This window comes from Anopheles bellator, chromosome 2 (genome assembly GCF_943735745.2).
Source record: "Anopheles bellator chromosome 2, idAnoBellAS_SP24_06.2, whole genome shotgun sequence".
In the NCBI taxonomy this organism is placed as follows: domain Eukaryota; kingdom Metazoa; phylum Arthropoda; class Insecta; order Diptera; family Culicidae; genus Anopheles; species Anopheles bellator.
In genome coordinates this window covers 81,807,066-81,824,082 of record NC_071286.1, presented here as the reverse complement: position 1 = coordinate 81,824,082, position 17,017 = coordinate 81,807,066, and the positions used below count along the sequence as shown (strand labels likewise).

The window sequence follows — 17,017 nt, the reverse complement described above, 5'->3', positions numbered from 1 at the left end:
TCGTCACATTTTCCGCTCATCAATCGAAATGCACTTTGGCAAACTTCAAACATCACTCATCGCCGACAGGCGCAAAAAAGGGAAAAAATCCCTACGGTGGCCATCTCCAAATTTTCGGTTAAACTTTGAACTCCACAACCGAGATACGCCGTCGACACCACGGACCCCGAACGGGACTGACGGATGTGAGTTAAGTGGAAAGTTCCGAGACGAACGGTTCCAGACTGCAAACAGCCGAGCCACGATAAACGGAGGCCCTCCTCGAGATGACGATTGTGCTTATCATGCTGCTCCGATACTGACCCTGCCCTAGGCATTCCGCTGGATTCACGACGATGATCATCTTCCATCCGTCCAATTGATGATCGCACGCTACTCCATTTGCCCGCGATCTTCTACTGTCAAATGCGTAGTGCGTTAGTTGCCTTGGCCTTGGGGCCGTTGCAAACCTGGCCAAAGCCAACCCGAAGTAGATCGCGCAAGATCTCGACCGACCGATCCCGGTGGTCGGCCACAGTCTAGAGAGATAATGCGGGCCCGTCCAACGTTTGCCCTGGTGTCGCGGGGGCCTAATGGAAGAGATTTATACGCAAGTTGTCCGCGGCACCTGCACATTGATCATCCCTCGTGAAGCATCCGTCCTGGCGTCAGTATCACGCCGACCGGCATCGGGATAGCACAGGGTATCGCTGCGGATGTGCCGTGGAACTTGGAAGCTCTCCGAATAGTCGTAGCCCGGAGGAGGACAGGACCGTAAGTGACGATGGACCGGGGCAGGCGCGAGAGTTGGCAGATTGCAATCAATTGGAGTGCGTGTGGCCGAGCGTCAGTTGTTGGGCCAAGCCGATTCCGGACAGGGCCTAAAAATAGCAGCCGACCCATTTAGCTGCGCTAATCTGGCCACTTATCCCCCTGGGCCGTGATATATGGCCGTGACGTGGGACTATCCGGGACGGTAAATATGTTTTGCGCCGTCTGGAGGATGTGACGGAAGACGGCCGCTGTGTTATCGCCGTATGTTTGCTGACCGCGCCATCACGCGCCCTCGGTGAAATAGTTCAAGCTCAACTAGCTGACCTCAGCCGTTACGCCGCTCGGCCCGTCCTGTTTTTATCTGTTGACGTGGGTAGTCAATTTTGCGACTCACCCTTCTTGGGTTCTACTTTCAGGTCAGTGGCAGCGAAGGCACCTTTTGAGGATCGTATCGAAGCATCAGCATGGAGGAAGATACTCTAGTTCTGGAAGACTCGTTCGATGAGTTGGCTACCTTTCCGAGCGCCGAAACGACGCCCAGGACTGGATCCAGCTTGGACCCGCTCACGACGATCGTTCAGACGATCCTCACCGAGACCACCAAACTGCTGGTATCGAGCACGGTGCCCAGTACCTCCACGATGGACGATACGACAGCTTCCAGCGGTTCCACCACATCCGGCCCCTTGACAGCCTCCTGGAACTTGGAGACTACTACGCTGGGAGCCATCACCACCAGCACCGAGGCGTTGGCTGACACTCTTCTCTTTTCCTGGTTCGACTACACGATCTTCGTGCTGCTGTTGGGTTTCTCGGCCATCATCGGCGTGTACTTTGGGTTCATCTCGAAGATCAAGCAGAACAACACGAAGGAGTATCTGCTCGGGGGCAAGACCATGAACAAGTTCCCCGTTTCGGCGTCCCTCATCGCCAGGTAGGGCCCAAAGTCCGCGGACCTCTACGAGCTTAACTCCAATATCCATTTCTTGTATCGCAGCCATGTGTCAGGGATCACCATGCTGGGGGTCCCTTCGGAGATGTACAGTCACGGGACACAGTACTGGATGTTCATCATACCCGCCGTTGCAGTAGGTCACCCGATCGTTTGAGGCGTTTGAGGTCCCCCTAACACGTGTCGGTATAAATCCCTTCAGGTGGCGTTCCTGATGAAGATGATCTACCTGCCGGTGTTCTACGATCTCCAAGTGACGTCCGCCTTCACGTATCTGGAGATGCGCTTCGACAAGTTTGTCCGCTCGGCGGCCAGTCTGGTGTACGCGATCCAGTGCATTATCTACATCCCGATCGTGATCTACGTGCCGGCGCTCGCCTTCAGCCAGGTCACGGGCATTAATCTGCACGTCATAACCCCGATCATCTGCGTGATCTGCATCTTCTACACCACCGTCGGCGGTCTGCGGGCAGTCGTTTGGACCGATACGCTCCAGTTTGTGCTGATGGTCGGGGCCTGCATCGCGGTGATCGCTCTCGGCACCGTCTCGGTCGGTGGATTCGCCGAAGTCTGGCAAGCGGCCGAACGGGGCAAGAGGCTGATCTTCTTCAAGTAAGTCCAGCGCGTTGAAGGGGTGAGTCACAGGGTGTGAGTGTAAGCGTTTTCCGACTCCCTTCCAGCATGGACCCGGACCCGTTCGTGCGTACCTCGTTCTGGACGGTGAGCCTCGGGCTGACCACGCTCTGGGTGTCCAATCTGGCCGTGAGCCAGGGTTGCGTGCAACGGTTTCTGGCCGTCCCGGACCTGAGGGTGGCCAAAAACTCGCTGATCATCTTCACCGGTGGGCTGATCTTCATCAAGAGCTGCTCCTGCTTCATCGGGCTGCTGATCTACGCCAAGTACGAAGCGTGCGATCCGTACACCACGCACAGGATCACCAAGATCGATCAGATCCTGCCGTACTACATCATGGACATCGGCTCGAAGATTCCCGGTCTGCCGGGGCTGTTTGTGTCGGGCATCTTTTCGGCGGCCCTCTCCACGATGTCCTCGGTACTGAACACGTTGGCGGGCACCATCTACGAGGACTTCATACGCCACCGGATGCCGAACGCGACCGAGAAGACGGCCAGCAACATCATGAAGCTGTTGGTGGTGGCGCTCGGTTTCCTCGTGCTTGGCCTAGTGTTCGTGGCCGAGCGGATGGGCCAGGTGATGCACATTGCCATCTCGCTGTCGGGTGTCACTTCCGGCACGATGCTCGGTATGTTTACGGCCGGTATGGTCTCCCGGCGCATCAACACGAAGGGCATCATCAGTGCCGCGGTGGTGTCGATGTGTCTCACCGGCACGATCATGATCGGTGCACAGCTCAACCCGAAGGCTCCGATGTTGCCACTCCGTACGGATGGTTGTGAAGTCCCGGAGCTACTGGCCAACCTGACGACCGTGGCCACCAGCATGGTGGAGCCCGCCGATACCGTGCCGCTGCTGTTCAAGCTCAGCTTCATGCACTACTCGTTGGCCGGCCTGTTAAGCTTTTTCGCCGTGGCTTTCCTGGTCAGTGAGCTGACCGGTGCCGGTGACATTACGGACGAGCGGCTACTGGCACCGTTCCTGCGCATCTCGGACAAACTGGAGAAGGAGCTGACGGTGCTGAAGCAACACATCAAGTACGACGGGCTCGATTTCGCACTGCGTGACCTCCAGAAGCCGGTCGATCTGGAGAAAAAGTAATCGATCGATCGGATGCGTTCGTTCCGGAGTTTGTACATAAATTTGCTGCGCCCCGTGCGCAAAGTTCTTCCGCCAGATGACGGAGGGACCAACAAGTAACGTCTTATATTTCCCAAAGCAAGCATAATTTTGCATAATTAACGCACACTTGCATTTCGTTTCGTTTGTATTTCGGCTTCTAAGGATACTCTCACGAAAGCTACAGGTTCGGTCAGACCAGGGTGCGAGGTTTGCAAGGATGTATAATTAGGCCGGTGCCCATCTTCGCTAAAATAAAACCAACAACCAGCTGGCCGTGCATTTATTTGTCCGCGTTCTCCGCGTTTTTTTTTTCTCTGCCCAACATGGCGCATGGCGTTGTGTCCTGTGTTCATCAGAAAGCACCGCGGCTGAGGGAAAAAAATGTGTACACAGAGACCATTTCGCCAACTTTCGCATTCGCTTTCCCGCCGAGGAAACCGAGGCTACTTATTATTCCCGACGAGCGGCTTGTCTTGTTATGCCTGGGTCCTCGACGCATCGCTCACGTTCGTCGCAATTGTACATTCACGGCACATAAGTCATTTTGGCATTTCGGGCGTCCTTTTTCGGGTCTTCACATTCCACGGAAAACGTGGCACTGCCACTGGAGTGGAGGACGAGAGAAAATTCGTCGCACGAGCCACAAAGCATAAGGAAACTTTCGGGAAACCCCTTTTTTCCGTCGGCCGCTCTCTGTCATCTTACGGCGCTGGCCCCCGGGTTCCCGGGGAGCAGTCGAAAAGTTTCCCGCTTTTTTGTGTGACCGAGTTTTGGCACGCCGGTTTGCGGATTTTTTCGTTCAGTAAAAAACGACGAGCATTAATGAAAATGAATCATAATGCTGTGGCCACTACTTGCTTCAACGAATAGTTCGTTACATTTGGATTCATATTTTTTTGCCATACCCGACTCAACGCTAGATTAATGAATGGCGCATCCACGGCGCGTGAGCTGCCGTGCCTTATCTTCGCACTGCAAGTCCTTTCGTGTGACCACCGCGATAACTAATCATTCCACCGACGCCCGAACAATGCCATGGCAGCGGTCGAAGAAAAGCGAAAAGCGTCTTTTCTCGCTCCGGCGAACCGCCGTGACCAAAATCGATGTTGAACTTGATGTTTGAGAAATGGCCACCAAGGAAGCGCACCCGGTGGTTCGCCAGGAGAAAGTGGTCGGGCGTGGTAACGGTAACGATGTTCCTGCCGCGCGTGGCGCGTCGGCAACGGCCAACGGCAACGCGAAGCGAGACTTATTTTGAATTCAAACACGCTCATCATCAAACATCATTCATTTTCCTCGGAGATACATAGCTCTGGCCAGACCGAAGTCGCCCCAACGGGGGAGAGCACGAGACCGGAGCAAGGACCGACGGTCCGCTGACGAGGATCGATGGGACTCCTTTCCCTGACTCCCGACGAGCCCGACGTCGGAAGAAAGTGAAGCTGTCTCGGTCGACGCCCTGGGTGCCCTCGCCGACTTACTCGTGATTTGCACGCAAAGAAGCCTCCCGAAGGTTGAGAAAACCGAAGACAACACCAGCACACTCCGAAAGTGGGAAAAGAAAACCCGGAAACACGGAAACCGGGACCATGCCAATGATGTTGGTGGAATTATATTTTTGCAACCGAATCCGGGCACCGCTGGGCGCTCCGTGGCACTGCGTGGTTGACAAATGATGTTTCTATGTTAATGGAACGGGACAAGGGCACATATGGGGCTGGCTTCGGTGGCGCTGGAAGACCCGCCGCCGCCGCCGCCCCGGAAGCCGATGTGAATCACACTTTTATTGTTACGGCACCGTTATTTTACAACTTTTGAATAAGCATTCCACGGTTTCCGTTTTATTTTTTCAATACCAACTGCGACGCTTGAAAACTTGGTGCTACGAGAATATGGTGAATATAAATCGTGAAGAAAAAATGGACTTATTTGAGTTAAGATGCGAAGAGAGTTCAAACAGATGCGCCATGCTGTTCAATACTCGTTCGGGAGACACAATGCCGGGCGACGGTAGTAAAATCAAAGCAGGGGTCAATAAGCAGTAAAGGGAGCATAAGAACATTATATAGGAATTCTAGTTCATCGAAAAGTGAGTTCTGAGGACCGCAAGAAGAAAGAAAATCCAGCTCCTGGAAGACGGTCCAACTTCCCATCATCATGAAGGAAACAGGAAGGAAACGCTCTCTTGAACTAATGTTTAAATTATCTATCCAAACTTAGCATTTCGATTGTTATAAATAATTCGTTGTTGACCTTTGATCCAGAATATTATCAAAAGAAACTAATTATACTTGTGGCGATCCCATCCCATATGACGATAAATAAACGATTGGCGTGGCAATAATCATGTACCAAAAATCCCATATGTTTAATATTAAATAACACTAAAAAATAATAATAATTAATACTGAATAATAGAAAAAATAGTATCACAACAATCGAAAACTTAAAACCATGTTTCATTTGCAATTGTTTCCTTTTCAGAATAACTAACTTTTCGTTCCATGTTCACCGCTGTTTGGAGCGTTTCACATGTAGATGGCGCTGTCACCGAAATCAAAAGTACGCATTTTTCGCCCATTTGAAACCAACTGAAGAAAAACGGATGCCGTGCGAAAGAGAAAATGAAACACACATTTCGATCATAAAGCAGAGAAAAGGAAGAAAACCGCAATTCGTTCAAGTTTAATGGAAGTAAATAGTTTACTCGTTCCGTTTATTGATACGATGTCAGGAGAAGTGTATAAAATGGATGCTACATTGTAAAAGCGAAACCGAACCGGCCCTTGCGCTTCGAGAGGCCGGTCAGACAGAAGATTGACGAAAAGGTACAACAAAGAAAGGGCTAACAATGTACACTCGTAGGCTTGAGGCGGGCCCTAGAAGTAAATGGTGCCTGTCTGCAAGAAAAAGCGAAACCCAACACACTGCACACTACACTGCGGCGGGTTGATAGAAGATGATGGTACAAGCTTAAAAGGTGGACTACAATAGTTCTTAGCCTAAGAAAATCTCTTCGCACCACGGCTTCGCGCCATTTTCTTTCACTCGACGGTCCTAGGGATTGCAGCGGCAAACACAGCAGGATGGGAACAGGAACCAGTCCATGAAGATGCCCTTGCAGTCGTTGTCCGGGTCGTACGCCAGAAGCCGGTGCCATTTGTACTTCTGCTCACAGCCACAGTCCCCGGAGCAGCGGCTCGTCAGGGTTTTCCTGCCCAGAGAGGTCGGAGGTTAATAGGGCCGGCTCTGGGACTCCACGATTCCGGGTGAGGTACTTACGAACACACTTCCTGATGGATCGCCTGCTCGAAGTGCTGCGTGTTGACGACGGCACGCACCTTCCCGGCCGAGTTCGTCGCCCAGTATGGCGTCACGATTTCGATCTTCGATTCGCACGCATCGACCCTGTCGGAAGTGGGACGTCGGAAGTGGGACGTTAAAGCCTGCGGGGATTGGGGATCCCCCCCCCAAACCTTACCTGCCGGTGTTGGACTCTCCGCTGCCTCCGTTCCCGTTGGCCGGGGTGGCCGTCTGTCGCGCGCTCCCCGTGCCACCACTCCCCCGTTCACCACTCCCCCGGCTCGAGCTCGTCGCCTGGCTCTGGCGTTTGCTGCGGGCCAACTTCCGGAAGTACGACTCTCCGCCGAGGCGCACCGGACCCCCAGGATCCCCGTACAGGTCCATCAGCTCGGGCAGCAGTGTGAACTCGTCGTCGTCATCCTCCGGACCACCCCCGCCCGCACTCCGCTTCCGTTTCCGGCCGGACGGGGAGGACGGAAACTGCGATGCCATCTCGAAATCGCCGTACATTCGCTTCATCAGCGCTTTGTTCTCGTCGATGAACAGATCGATCTTGTCACTGTGGGATCGAGAAACACGCGACGTTATTAGTCAATGCCCGTGATGACAGTAGCTCAACCGTCTCCCTCTCTCTCGATCTCGTCGACCCGCGTCTTTTGCCACGATCGCGAATGTCACGAACATTCCACTGGTGGTCACCAGAAGGGGGGAAGATGCGTACCCAGCGCGCTCCGCGGCTGCCACGATGGCACGATGACCTTGCCATTCTAATCAACCCGTAAGTAAGCCAGAGCGAGAAAGAGAGAGAGAGACACTCGGTCTGCGGCCTGACCTCATTTCTAAATGTCATTTGTCCGTCTTCAATCTCTTTTCTTTTCCCTTCTCATCTCAATTTCTCGGACCTGTCCGGTCGGTCCGCCGGCTGGACCAGATTTTCGTGCCGACACTGAGCTACGATAGAAAAGCACTGTCAAGGTCACGGAACGGCGAGTAAAGTGCTGGTCATTTGAATTGGCCCACAATGAGAATTTAATTGTTTAAAGAAAATGGTAAAGCTTTGAATGAGAGGAATGTAAGGAATTTAAATACAGATTCTACTAAGCACCGCTAGTGACCTATAAATAGTCCTAATAAATAGTCGAGAAAAGGCAAAACATCACGTAAATATTTCTTCTAATCCGCCCGAAATACGAACATAATTATCCCTAACCATTAGCCATGTATACTATTTGGTACTCAAATAGATTCCATCCTGAACCGACCTCAATTGGAATTCGATTTGCTTCCCAAAGGTCCCTGGTATTATTGAGACGTGTGCGAAACATCCTATTAATTCTGCACACCACTCGGAGTCGGAGCATGATCGATGCAGCACACTGCACTCGGCGACCCTTATTTATGACCCCCGCCCTACTCACCTAGGATAGGTATTGCCCGCCGCCGGGCAGAACAGTTGGTGGTACTTCTTTATGCAGGGAACACCTCGGATGACATCTCCGTGAATGCTGAGCCCGAGCGCTACGGATAAAGCTGTCCACCATATCTGCCGGGAGAATGAAACACGAAACATAAGAGATTGCCAATCGATTTACCGGCCCACGGGGCGGGCTCCCGCTGCCCGCCAGGCAGGCCCTTGATCTCTAGCACCTCCGCAGGACCTCGGAGGAGCAGCCTGGAGAGCTACCGGATGGCGGAATTGGTGAACGTGCAGCCAGCCGCGCCTGACTGAACTTACAATTTCGGTTTGTGATTCATCGAATTCGACCCAACACCTGCGGTACCCAGCTCACGTTCGCCATCAACCGTCACGATACACGGGGTGCCGGTGGAAGTATAAATAACCCATGAGTGGTGTCCGGACGGAGGAAGTCGTAACGCCAAGATCCAGCTGTCCGGTCGTGTCAAGCGGGGCATAACCACCCGACCGGGACTGGGGACGCCAATTTAGAATTCGCCGACGGTCCGGTGTACCAGTCGTAGCCCGCCATCTGATTTATTTGCTCTCTTATGACGCGATTCAACGCCTCGGTGGGCGCGCAGTTGGTCCGATCACGAATGCGTTTAGCGTGAAATGGGACTCATTACCTACGTCACGACCTTGTCCTTGTGTGTGTTGACTGCGGCGGAGCTTCGGTTTAGCATTAATTAATTAATGTCTCCAGTCAGCCATTTGGTGGTCAAGAATCGGCTCCCGACAACCGGTGGCCCTGTTGATCTAAGAACTTCCTCTGGACGGGGCTCTAACACGCTGTCCCTTTCACCATTCAGCCATAACTTTATTGCCCCTTTGATTGGAGCCTCAACCAGCCACCGCCGGGGGCGGATCTGTTTATTGTCAAATATCAAAACTCAAAACGAATCAATTTCCAGCACCACCACAACGGCAACGGCGTGCGAAATCTGAGTGGACAAACGTTGAAACCGCGTCTGTGTATGTGTCGAGGAGCCGGTTTCAAAATGTGATGATTGAACTAACCCCTGGTCGGAGACTCCATCGGCGACCATTCAACCAGGCGACGAACCCGGCTGCCGAAGACGAACGAGCCCCTTTTAAGGCCCCTCTCAGCTTAAGACAATGTGAGCGGGCAAACCGACCCGGACCGACACTCGTGGCCCGTGTTCATGTTTCAAGAATTTGTCAAGTGGGCGACCCACCGAAACCGGCCCCGGGGCCGCGTTGCTGCCCGGGAACGAATTTGATTGATCTTCTCCAGCAGAGCGGTGGAGCGCGTAGATTCTTACCGCCACCGGTCGGTCCTCTACCGTGTGACCGATCGAAAATCGAGGAAACAGACCGTCAAGCCATCGCGCCCGGCCCGCGAGGGGGTTGATTTGCATGAAAAATGGCAATCTTTTAATCTATCGCAGGACCGAGTGAATGAGGCGTACGGCGTTTGACGGACGCGGCGAAGATACGCGATCACACTGATGGTTAGAAGGCGGTTAGAATTGATACTTTGGGTGGCACCGGGAGCTTTAATTGGAGAAGCGACCGATTTTATGCCAGTCCCCCCGTGGATTGACAATATTGTGTGCCCTTGAGGCGATATTGCCGAAGGAGGGGTTTGTTGTCGACAGCCGTAGTAGTCGATTCGATCGCAAAGAGAATCTGGATTTTATAGTAGCTTTAACAAAAACCAAAATTGGGAGCAAACAACCTTAGAACGAATGGCAACAGTTTTTCGTTCCAAACTAAAGACGGGATGGAAAGGACCTTATTTAAATCCAACTGCGTTGCAAAAACCCTAACTTACCGGTATTTGGACGAACGTTCCATTAGTGATTTGCGGGTACGCGAATAATGGCACGACAGGAACTGTCCCGTTCTTGAGAAATATGGGACCCTGGATCGGTGTGACTGTTGGCGTGCGCGAGTTTTTTCGATTATCTGCAAAGAAAAAAATCATAGTTGAAACAATAGTTGGCTCGAAACAAACGTGGAAGATTAATTGGCTCCAACGCAAAGCAAAGGTACGTGCTTTTGGGGAAAACGACCAGACAGTGCTCAAAGCGAATTGAGGAAACCTTAGCTTTCCAACAAAACTCCAAGAAGCACAAAGAAGCCGCCCGCGTCATTGCAACAGCAAACCAGCATAGACAGATACATCGCCGAAACAAAGTGAATGTTTAGGCCGAGTGCATAAGTTGCATCCTAGGCTCGGTTCGCTGCGAGCGCGATCACCACACACGCCAGACGTGCTTACGACGATCACACGAGCTTTAATGTTCGAGTTGCATAAAACCCACGTCGAGCAGATCCCTCGCTAATCTCTGCTTCGCACGGCATCTTGCTCGCTGCGGATGTTTTTTATTGTGCCCTTCCTGGAAGAGCCTCATCGCTCTCACCACCGTTGCACAATGGACGACGCGACGCACCGTTAATTAATCAGCTATGTTAAATGGATGCAGGTTGTCAGTTCGAGTGCAGCACGGGCACTGGCGATCCCGCTGGGGAGAATTAAATTCTCGGCAAAATAGTTGATCCCAATCGTCGGGCGTTCTTCAAATATCGGTTTCACACTCCCCTCGTTCGTGGAACCGACTTCGAGCTACCGGCACCTCATGAGAGAGGTCAATAGGGGGCCGGTTTTTTTTTTCATCTCACTCACCGTTACTCATACGAGCGCCCCGAAAAGGTCAGCCATCCGGAAATGCTTTGCCTAACCCCCGGCCGATCGCGATCGCATATTGCGCGCCGTTGCGAATCAAACGATCAGCAAACCGAAGAAGCCGATCACAAATCAAGCAAACAGCCTCCGGCTACAAAAGCGCCACACGAATGAAATCGACCGAGAGAAAAAAATGCAACAAAAAACGCAGACACAACGTCGCGAAAAAATGGCACAACATTGTCGAAATTCGGTGCGACACGACGCCAGGCCACTAAAGAACATCATGCAAATCCTAACCTCCGAGCCAAACCCCTCCGAGAGTTCAGTCCTGGGGCGCAGAGTTGCATGACCGTTTGCGGTGCAGTTGCCGGCGGCGAAAGTCAAGGTTAGGCCCGGCGGATCGCGATCGCCTACGCAACCGTCTCCTCCGGCGAGGCGCCTATGATTCAACTCCGACTGCTAGCCGAGTGCCGTTCTCTTCCTGTTGACCCGTTGGCGGCCTGGCCGAACGCCACATTCCTCAGCTGAAATTGCAAAACTGTCTCGTAAAAGATATCTCACCATCAAACTTCTTCCAATGGGTCCAATGGGAGCATTCGAGGCTCCATTCAAATTGTCCTTGAGTGGAAGCAACGGACAAAAGGCTGACCGTTACCTTCGTCACCTTCCGTTAGCAGCGGAAGCAGTCGTCCTTGATTGTCTGCCATCGAGCGGGGAATGTTGTGCGGGGAGCTCTTGCTCTCTCTCTCTCTCTTCGTTTACTGTCTCCAAGATCGATGGGTGGCAATAAAAATGTTTCGCACAAACGGAGAACAGAAACCCGGGCCGGAAACAGTCAAAGGCATAGGCCGCATCGGGTGGGATCAGCGCCTCCAGTTTAATAACCTCTATAAACCGATTTTTTTTTTCACCTAACCCATTTGCAACATAATCTGAATATTAGCAACAAGAGTTGCCATATGTTTTATGGCTTTATATGAGGTTTATACCAACTGCTCAAATAGAAGTGGTGGTCGATCGGATACGCAGCAAAACTGTTTCATAACCGTGTCCATTTGGGGCACCTGAAGCGGACCAATCAGTCTGCAAAACGAAGTTACTATCGGATGTCCTTGGATCTTTATTGGTTCACAAAAAGGGAATCAATGTTGATGGAGTTTGAGGCAATAATCCAATTATAAAATCATTAAATTTCCAATCATAAAATCAGAACCACTGAATCTTTAATTAGACGAACTAAGACCTAGATTACCCATTGTCTGCGAGCCGGGTTGAGCCGTATTTATGGCTAATAAAATACGTTAACCAATATCCGGCCAACCTCGTTCATTCAAGTTCAGATCCAGCAACAGATTGTCCTCAGCAACTACAAGAAACACGGCCACGATGTCTCCATCACTTTCTATTCTGTAGCGCTCTATTATCGCCTAGAAAAGTGTGTTACCTTTGGGTATTTTTCAGCATTTGAGAACAACCCACAACACTACCGACAGTTAGCCCAAAAAGCTCCATATTCTGATGATGGAGAAAAAAATCTTCCCCATCAACGGGGATTTTTGCATATTTTCACAACATTTCGTCGGTTTACGCATGTCGCTCCAACTTCTCGGTTTTCGGCCGACGGTTTGCAGGTGTCAATTGGGTGACAAATAGGTGTTCAGCGCTTTTCGCGCACCCTGACCCACCAGGGCCCTGGCCCCGGCCCCTGCCTCCGGGGCCCCAGAAATCTAGTGCATTAGCTTGCAGTCGGACGCTAATTGTTGAGATTGGTCCGGTAAACGTAGGCCATCTCGCACCTTCGGGCCCGCACGGGTCCTTCGGTCACGGTGCTCTGGGCCGTCGTGGACCAATTTCGGGCCAACGCCGGCACCGCTCGCTCCAAACTGATGGCCGGAGTTCCGATGAGGTACCGGATACGTCAGGGGTTGATTTAGGCAAATGATTAGCGCTTTGTATCGGTAGTTCCACCGATAGTGAAAGCACCGATCCAGCCCGTATTTTGAGTATCGAGGGTCTCGAAGTAAAGCAAATACAGCTTGTTTCATCATCGATGCACTTTTTCATTAGGTTATAAAACAAAAACTGCTGAATATTTTTTAATGATTGAATATTTATTTGAAAGGTTCACTCCTTCCATTTTTTTATGAAAAACAATTTTGGTAAAATGTTTACCACGATTGGCTTGGCAGTAGCTCATTCGGCCGACCTATTTTTGAGTACATTTTCGATTGTATCTGGTCCTGCTACGTCAATAGCAACTTGAATTTGGGTCTTAAGGTTGTCAATAGCTGCTGGTATGTTAGCATAACATAAATATTGATTGTGGCTGTTACTGCATGGTACATAGCGCCGTCTTAAACCAAACGTCGTTCAGTTCCGCCGAAGAACCAATCAGCCAAAATCCGCACCAAACAGTCACTCGTCGTGGGTGCATTGGCTTCTCCTGCACGATATTTCGGTTTTCCGAACCACAATACTGCTTATTAACCTTTCAAACAAATGTTCAACCTTTAAAAAATATTCAACCGTTTTTTGTACAACCAAATGAAAAAGTGCATCGTTAATGAAACACCCTGTACCAATTAAGTAACGCTCCTCGTTCAGATGAGGACTCTGAGCAAACGTTACATTCACTTGCTTACCAGTTCATTGCAATTTTCTCCAAGTATCGATAGCTATTGATACACCAGAGTCATTGTTTGGTACCTGCTCTCTCTCTCTCTCTCAAACAACAACGCCACTCATCGCTAATCAATAGCGCATACCTCGGCCGCTACTGTTCGTTAAATTACTCTCCACAAAACACTCCACACGCGGGATTGGAGGCCAGCCGCTGTGGGAGATGCGCACCCCGGTCGATGTTGCGTTCTCTCGGTGCGCAAAGCACGTGTCTTACACGTCTGAGGATGACCTACTTAGTGTTATAATTATTGCCCTCCACTGCCTTCCATTCAAACCGACGCCTGCCGGCGTATCAAGCCGCTAAATCGGCTGCCCAATGTAATATGCGGTAGGCGCCTGTGGGCGTCCAGTGTAGGCAGTCAGTGCGCATCATCAGAGAACATCGACACGAGCACATGGCGACCGTGCTCGGAAACCACATCCGGCCGGAAGCTCCGGTCGATGCTGTAACCCCCCCCCGGCCAACCAGCTGACTGGCTGACGTCATCGGAACAGGATGAGAACAGGCGCGTTTATGACGCACGCTTTGGTAGAACCGTTTGCCGGACGGTTGATGCGATGGCCATAAATTTGAAACCCTGACGTAACCGTCACCACTGGTGGTGGTGGACTCGTTTTTGGGACATTTCTCAGCGCGATCCATCATGGCTGGGCTCAGTTTTATGGTCCACTAGCCCAGCAGCCCCGAGTGCAGCGAGATTCCCAGCCGAGAACAATCGGACGAACGAATCGGTGGTCTTAGATTTGGTCCATGATGGCTTCAGCATTCTTCACCGCTCTGGGACTTCGGCGTAACCTTACGTTCTACTGGCACCGGGTGACCTCTCTTGGGAGCCTCTCGCCAGATCTCGTTCGTCTATTTGCATGCTCAATGTGGGGTAGTGCAAGGCTGCGCTTCCCAATCCCAGCAAGCCCCAAAGGTACCAATAAATCAATTAAGGCAAACAGTCCACACCGCGTTGATGCGTTGTCGTGGGAACCGTGAGTGACGTACGCACTCTGCACGATCTGTTAAAAGGCAATTAACCGGCAGCACTGGAGAGCCCACGAAGGGCATGCAAAGTTTACTGATTTTCGTCTGCTCGTCGTCGTCGTCCGTGCGCTCTGTTTGCGCAGTTACTACGGTCGCTGCGGGCCATTAGCGCAGGAAAGGGAGCCATTGTCACGAGCTTTCGGCCGACGGGTACAAACAACAAATTATCCAATGCCAAACACGGCACCTTAGGCTACTTCGATTCTTGCGAAACCACCGCGAAGCGTACACTTAACGGGCTCGGCAGAGGTTACTATGTCGCGCACCGGGCGCAGACTACGTACTCGACACTAGAGAGAGCTGCAGTGACCCTGAGTTTATGGGGCTAGAGAAGTGGAGTCTCCTCACGCCTCGGCTTACCTGAGATCCAGCCAGGCGGCGGTGCGTCTACCGGTTCGTCGTAGTACTCATCCTCGTCCTGGTCGTCGTAGACTAGCACCTGGACCGGCGTCTCGGTGGCCGGGCTCAGCGGGTTGGCGAAGGCAGGTGGTGCTGGACGCTGCGGATACCGGGAGCTCGGCCCGGGAGTATTGCTGCGATAGTTGGGCGCCGGGGCCGGCGGCGGGTTGGCGTTCTGGTCGGCAAAGGCTCGGCCGGGCTGTGAGGTGTAGCTGCCCGACGAGTACTCGTAGTAGGCGGGCTGCGCCGGCTGCGGGGCGCTCGGTGGCTGAGGTGCTTGGCCCCCGTAGCTGCCCTCCCCGTATGTCCGCGCCGGCGGCGACTGACTCGGCGACGGCGGGACGACCGGCGCCGTCTGCGGATAACTGTTGCCGTTCGGTGGGACGTACGACGGAGGAGGCAAGTAGTTGTTCCTGGGTGCCTGTCGGTAGTGGACCGAGTGCTGCTGCTGTGGAGGAGGGGATTGCTTGCCGTGGCGCTGAGGGGGCGCGTACGGATCGTTCTTGTAAAAGTTCTGATCGTCGCTCTGATGGCCGGCCGGTCCGTATAGGAGATTATTCACGGCCGACGCGTGCTCGTTCTGCAGTGGACTTCCGGTCCCCCAGACCGGGGATTGGATGCTACCGAACGGTAGCGTATAGTTCACTAGTGCCATTCTGGTCCGATGATCTGCTGGTGTCACTTCGACTTCACTGTATCGGGGCCTCTTGGATGTTTCAGAACCTTCCCATCAATGTATGTAGCACTTTCACTGGGCTCGGACGCATTTCCATTTCACTCGCCACACATTACAAGGCACCACAATTGTAGGGCACAGCGTTGTACACTTCGCAACCGGAAGGATCGCCACTAACAGCTAGCCCTAGTCATACTAAAGATCGGCTCCAGCTCACGCTCAGTGTCCCATGCGGTCTGCGGAGAAAAGGACCGAAATTATAAGCAAAACGAAGGACCTGGGATACACAGTTTTCGACAAATTATCCTGATTGACCAGTTCAACCACTCTAACTGAATCGGTAACTTTCACCCGATATGTGGAAATGTGGACAAAATAGACCCCCCCAAAGTCAAACAACAAGTTATGCAATAGACGCGACGGGACACTCCAGCAGACGAGCTGGGATGTCGCAAACGGATCGCATCGGCAGTCGAGGCAAACACGCCGTACCTGACGGAGTTGCTACCGCCAAAGATACCTCTGGCTTGGGCCAGAGATTGATCTATGAGTAACTCGGAAGGCGGGCAAAACAAGCGGGCCAACGGAAGCATAATTCATAATCTCTTGCCCCCCTCAAAGTGACGCCTTTGCCAAAGTGTACATGGCGCTGGTTTGTGCAGAGGCCACTGTCCAGAGTACAGCACTGAGTTCTGAACATGCCCAATGACTAATCCCCACCAGGGTTGGGCGACGCAGACTCGAAACGCCCTCAAAACTGACATTTATCTCCTGGACGTAGGAAGTGATTTGTTCGGGGCGCACGATCATTATCTAACGACGCGACGGTTTGCGGTGTGTTTGGGCGTTCGAGCAGCAGACGGCAACAACTCGACAGCAACCCAAGCCAAACGGGTCGACCGGAGGAAACCAGAATGCCGATCGGAACTTGTTCTAAGGCACCACCCCTACACGCGAGGTTGATCTGTCGATTTGATCCGCGAAACGAGAGCAAACGGTCTGCCGGGTTGCCTGCATGAATCATTCAAGAGTTCGGAAAACAAGCCGCGGTCCTGGGTTTCATATAAAAATGCCGTACCCCGCCGAACCTCCATTATCTGGGCGTGGGAACCACAAAGGAAGTAGACTTGTGCAACACCCGTGGCGGTGGCCGTGGTGGTTCGCTCGCTACAAAGTTGCGAGTGGCCTCCGCTCGGTGGGGTTAGTGTCGCCGCAATTAAACGGTGCTTCGGGTCGCATCAAACAACGGCAGCTTCCAAGATTTATCTACCACCCCTGCCAGGTGCCGGCACCCTTGACAAAGCATCCCGTTCAAGGAAACCGCGCGAAGCGATGCGACACTCGAGAGA

At 52.4% G+C, this 17,017-nt stretch overlaps 2 protein-coding genes across 2 annotated transcripts; one reads left to right on the top strand and one right to left on the bottom strand.

The window, feature by feature from the left end:
* The first annotated feature begins 650 nt into the window (after positions 1 to 650).
* LOC131209142 (sodium-coupled monocarboxylate transporter 1-like) lies at positions 651 to 3,730 on the top strand. Its single transcript, XM_058202137.1, has 5 exons — positions 651 to 753; positions 1,170 to 1,687; positions 1,751 to 1,841; positions 1,908 to 2,317; positions 2,386 to 3,730. The coding sequence occupies exons 2-5, from the start codon at positions 1,218 to 1,220 to the stop codon at positions 3,440 to 3,442; spliced, it is 2,028 nt and encodes a 675-aa protein (XP_058058120.1). The 5' UTR covers positions 651 to 753; positions 1,170 to 1,217; the 3' UTR covers positions 3,443 to 3,730.
* A 2,540-nt stretch (positions 3,731 to 6,270) lies between these two features.
* On the bottom strand, positions 6,271 to 15,647 carry LOC131209190 (protein spaetzle 3). The gene is made up of 6 exons (XM_058202194.1): positions 14,954 to 15,647; positions 10,021 to 10,154; positions 8,185 to 8,309; positions 6,945 to 7,325; positions 6,746 to 6,871; positions 6,271 to 6,677 (listed from the first exon to the last, which is right to left on the bottom strand). The coding sequence occupies exons 1-6, from the start codon at positions 15,645 to 15,647 to the stop codon at positions 6,521 to 6,523; spliced, it is 1,617 nt and encodes a 538-aa protein (XP_058058177.1). The 3' UTR covers positions 6,271 to 6,520.
* Between the last annotated feature and the right edge of the window lie 1,370 nt (positions 15,648 to 17,017).

Coding starts and splice junctions, on each gene's coding strand:
- LOC131209142 (XM_058202137.1), top strand. CDS start 1,218: ATGGAGGAAGATACTCTAGTTCTGGAAGACTCGTTCGATGAGTTGGCT. Junction 1,842..1,907: donor TCATCATACCCGCCGTTGCA/GTAGGTCACCCG, acceptor AAATCCCTTCAG/GTGGCGTTCCTGATGAAGAT. Junction 2,318..2,385: donor AAGAGGCTGATCTTCTTCAA/GTAAGTCCAGCG, acceptor ACTCCCTTCCAG/CATGGACCCGGACCCGTTCG.
- LOC131209190 (XM_058202194.1), bottom strand. CDS start 15,647: ATGGCACTAGTGAACTATACGCTACCGTTCGGTAGCATCCAATCCCCG. Junction 7,326..8,184: donor GCGGGCAATACCTATCCTAG/GTGAGTAGGGCG, acceptor TCGATCCCACAG/TGACAAGATCGATCTGTTCA. Junction 6,872..6,944: donor GGAGAGTCCAACACCGGCAG/GTAAGGTTTGGG, acceptor CACTTCCGACAG/GGTCGATGCGTGCGAATCGA.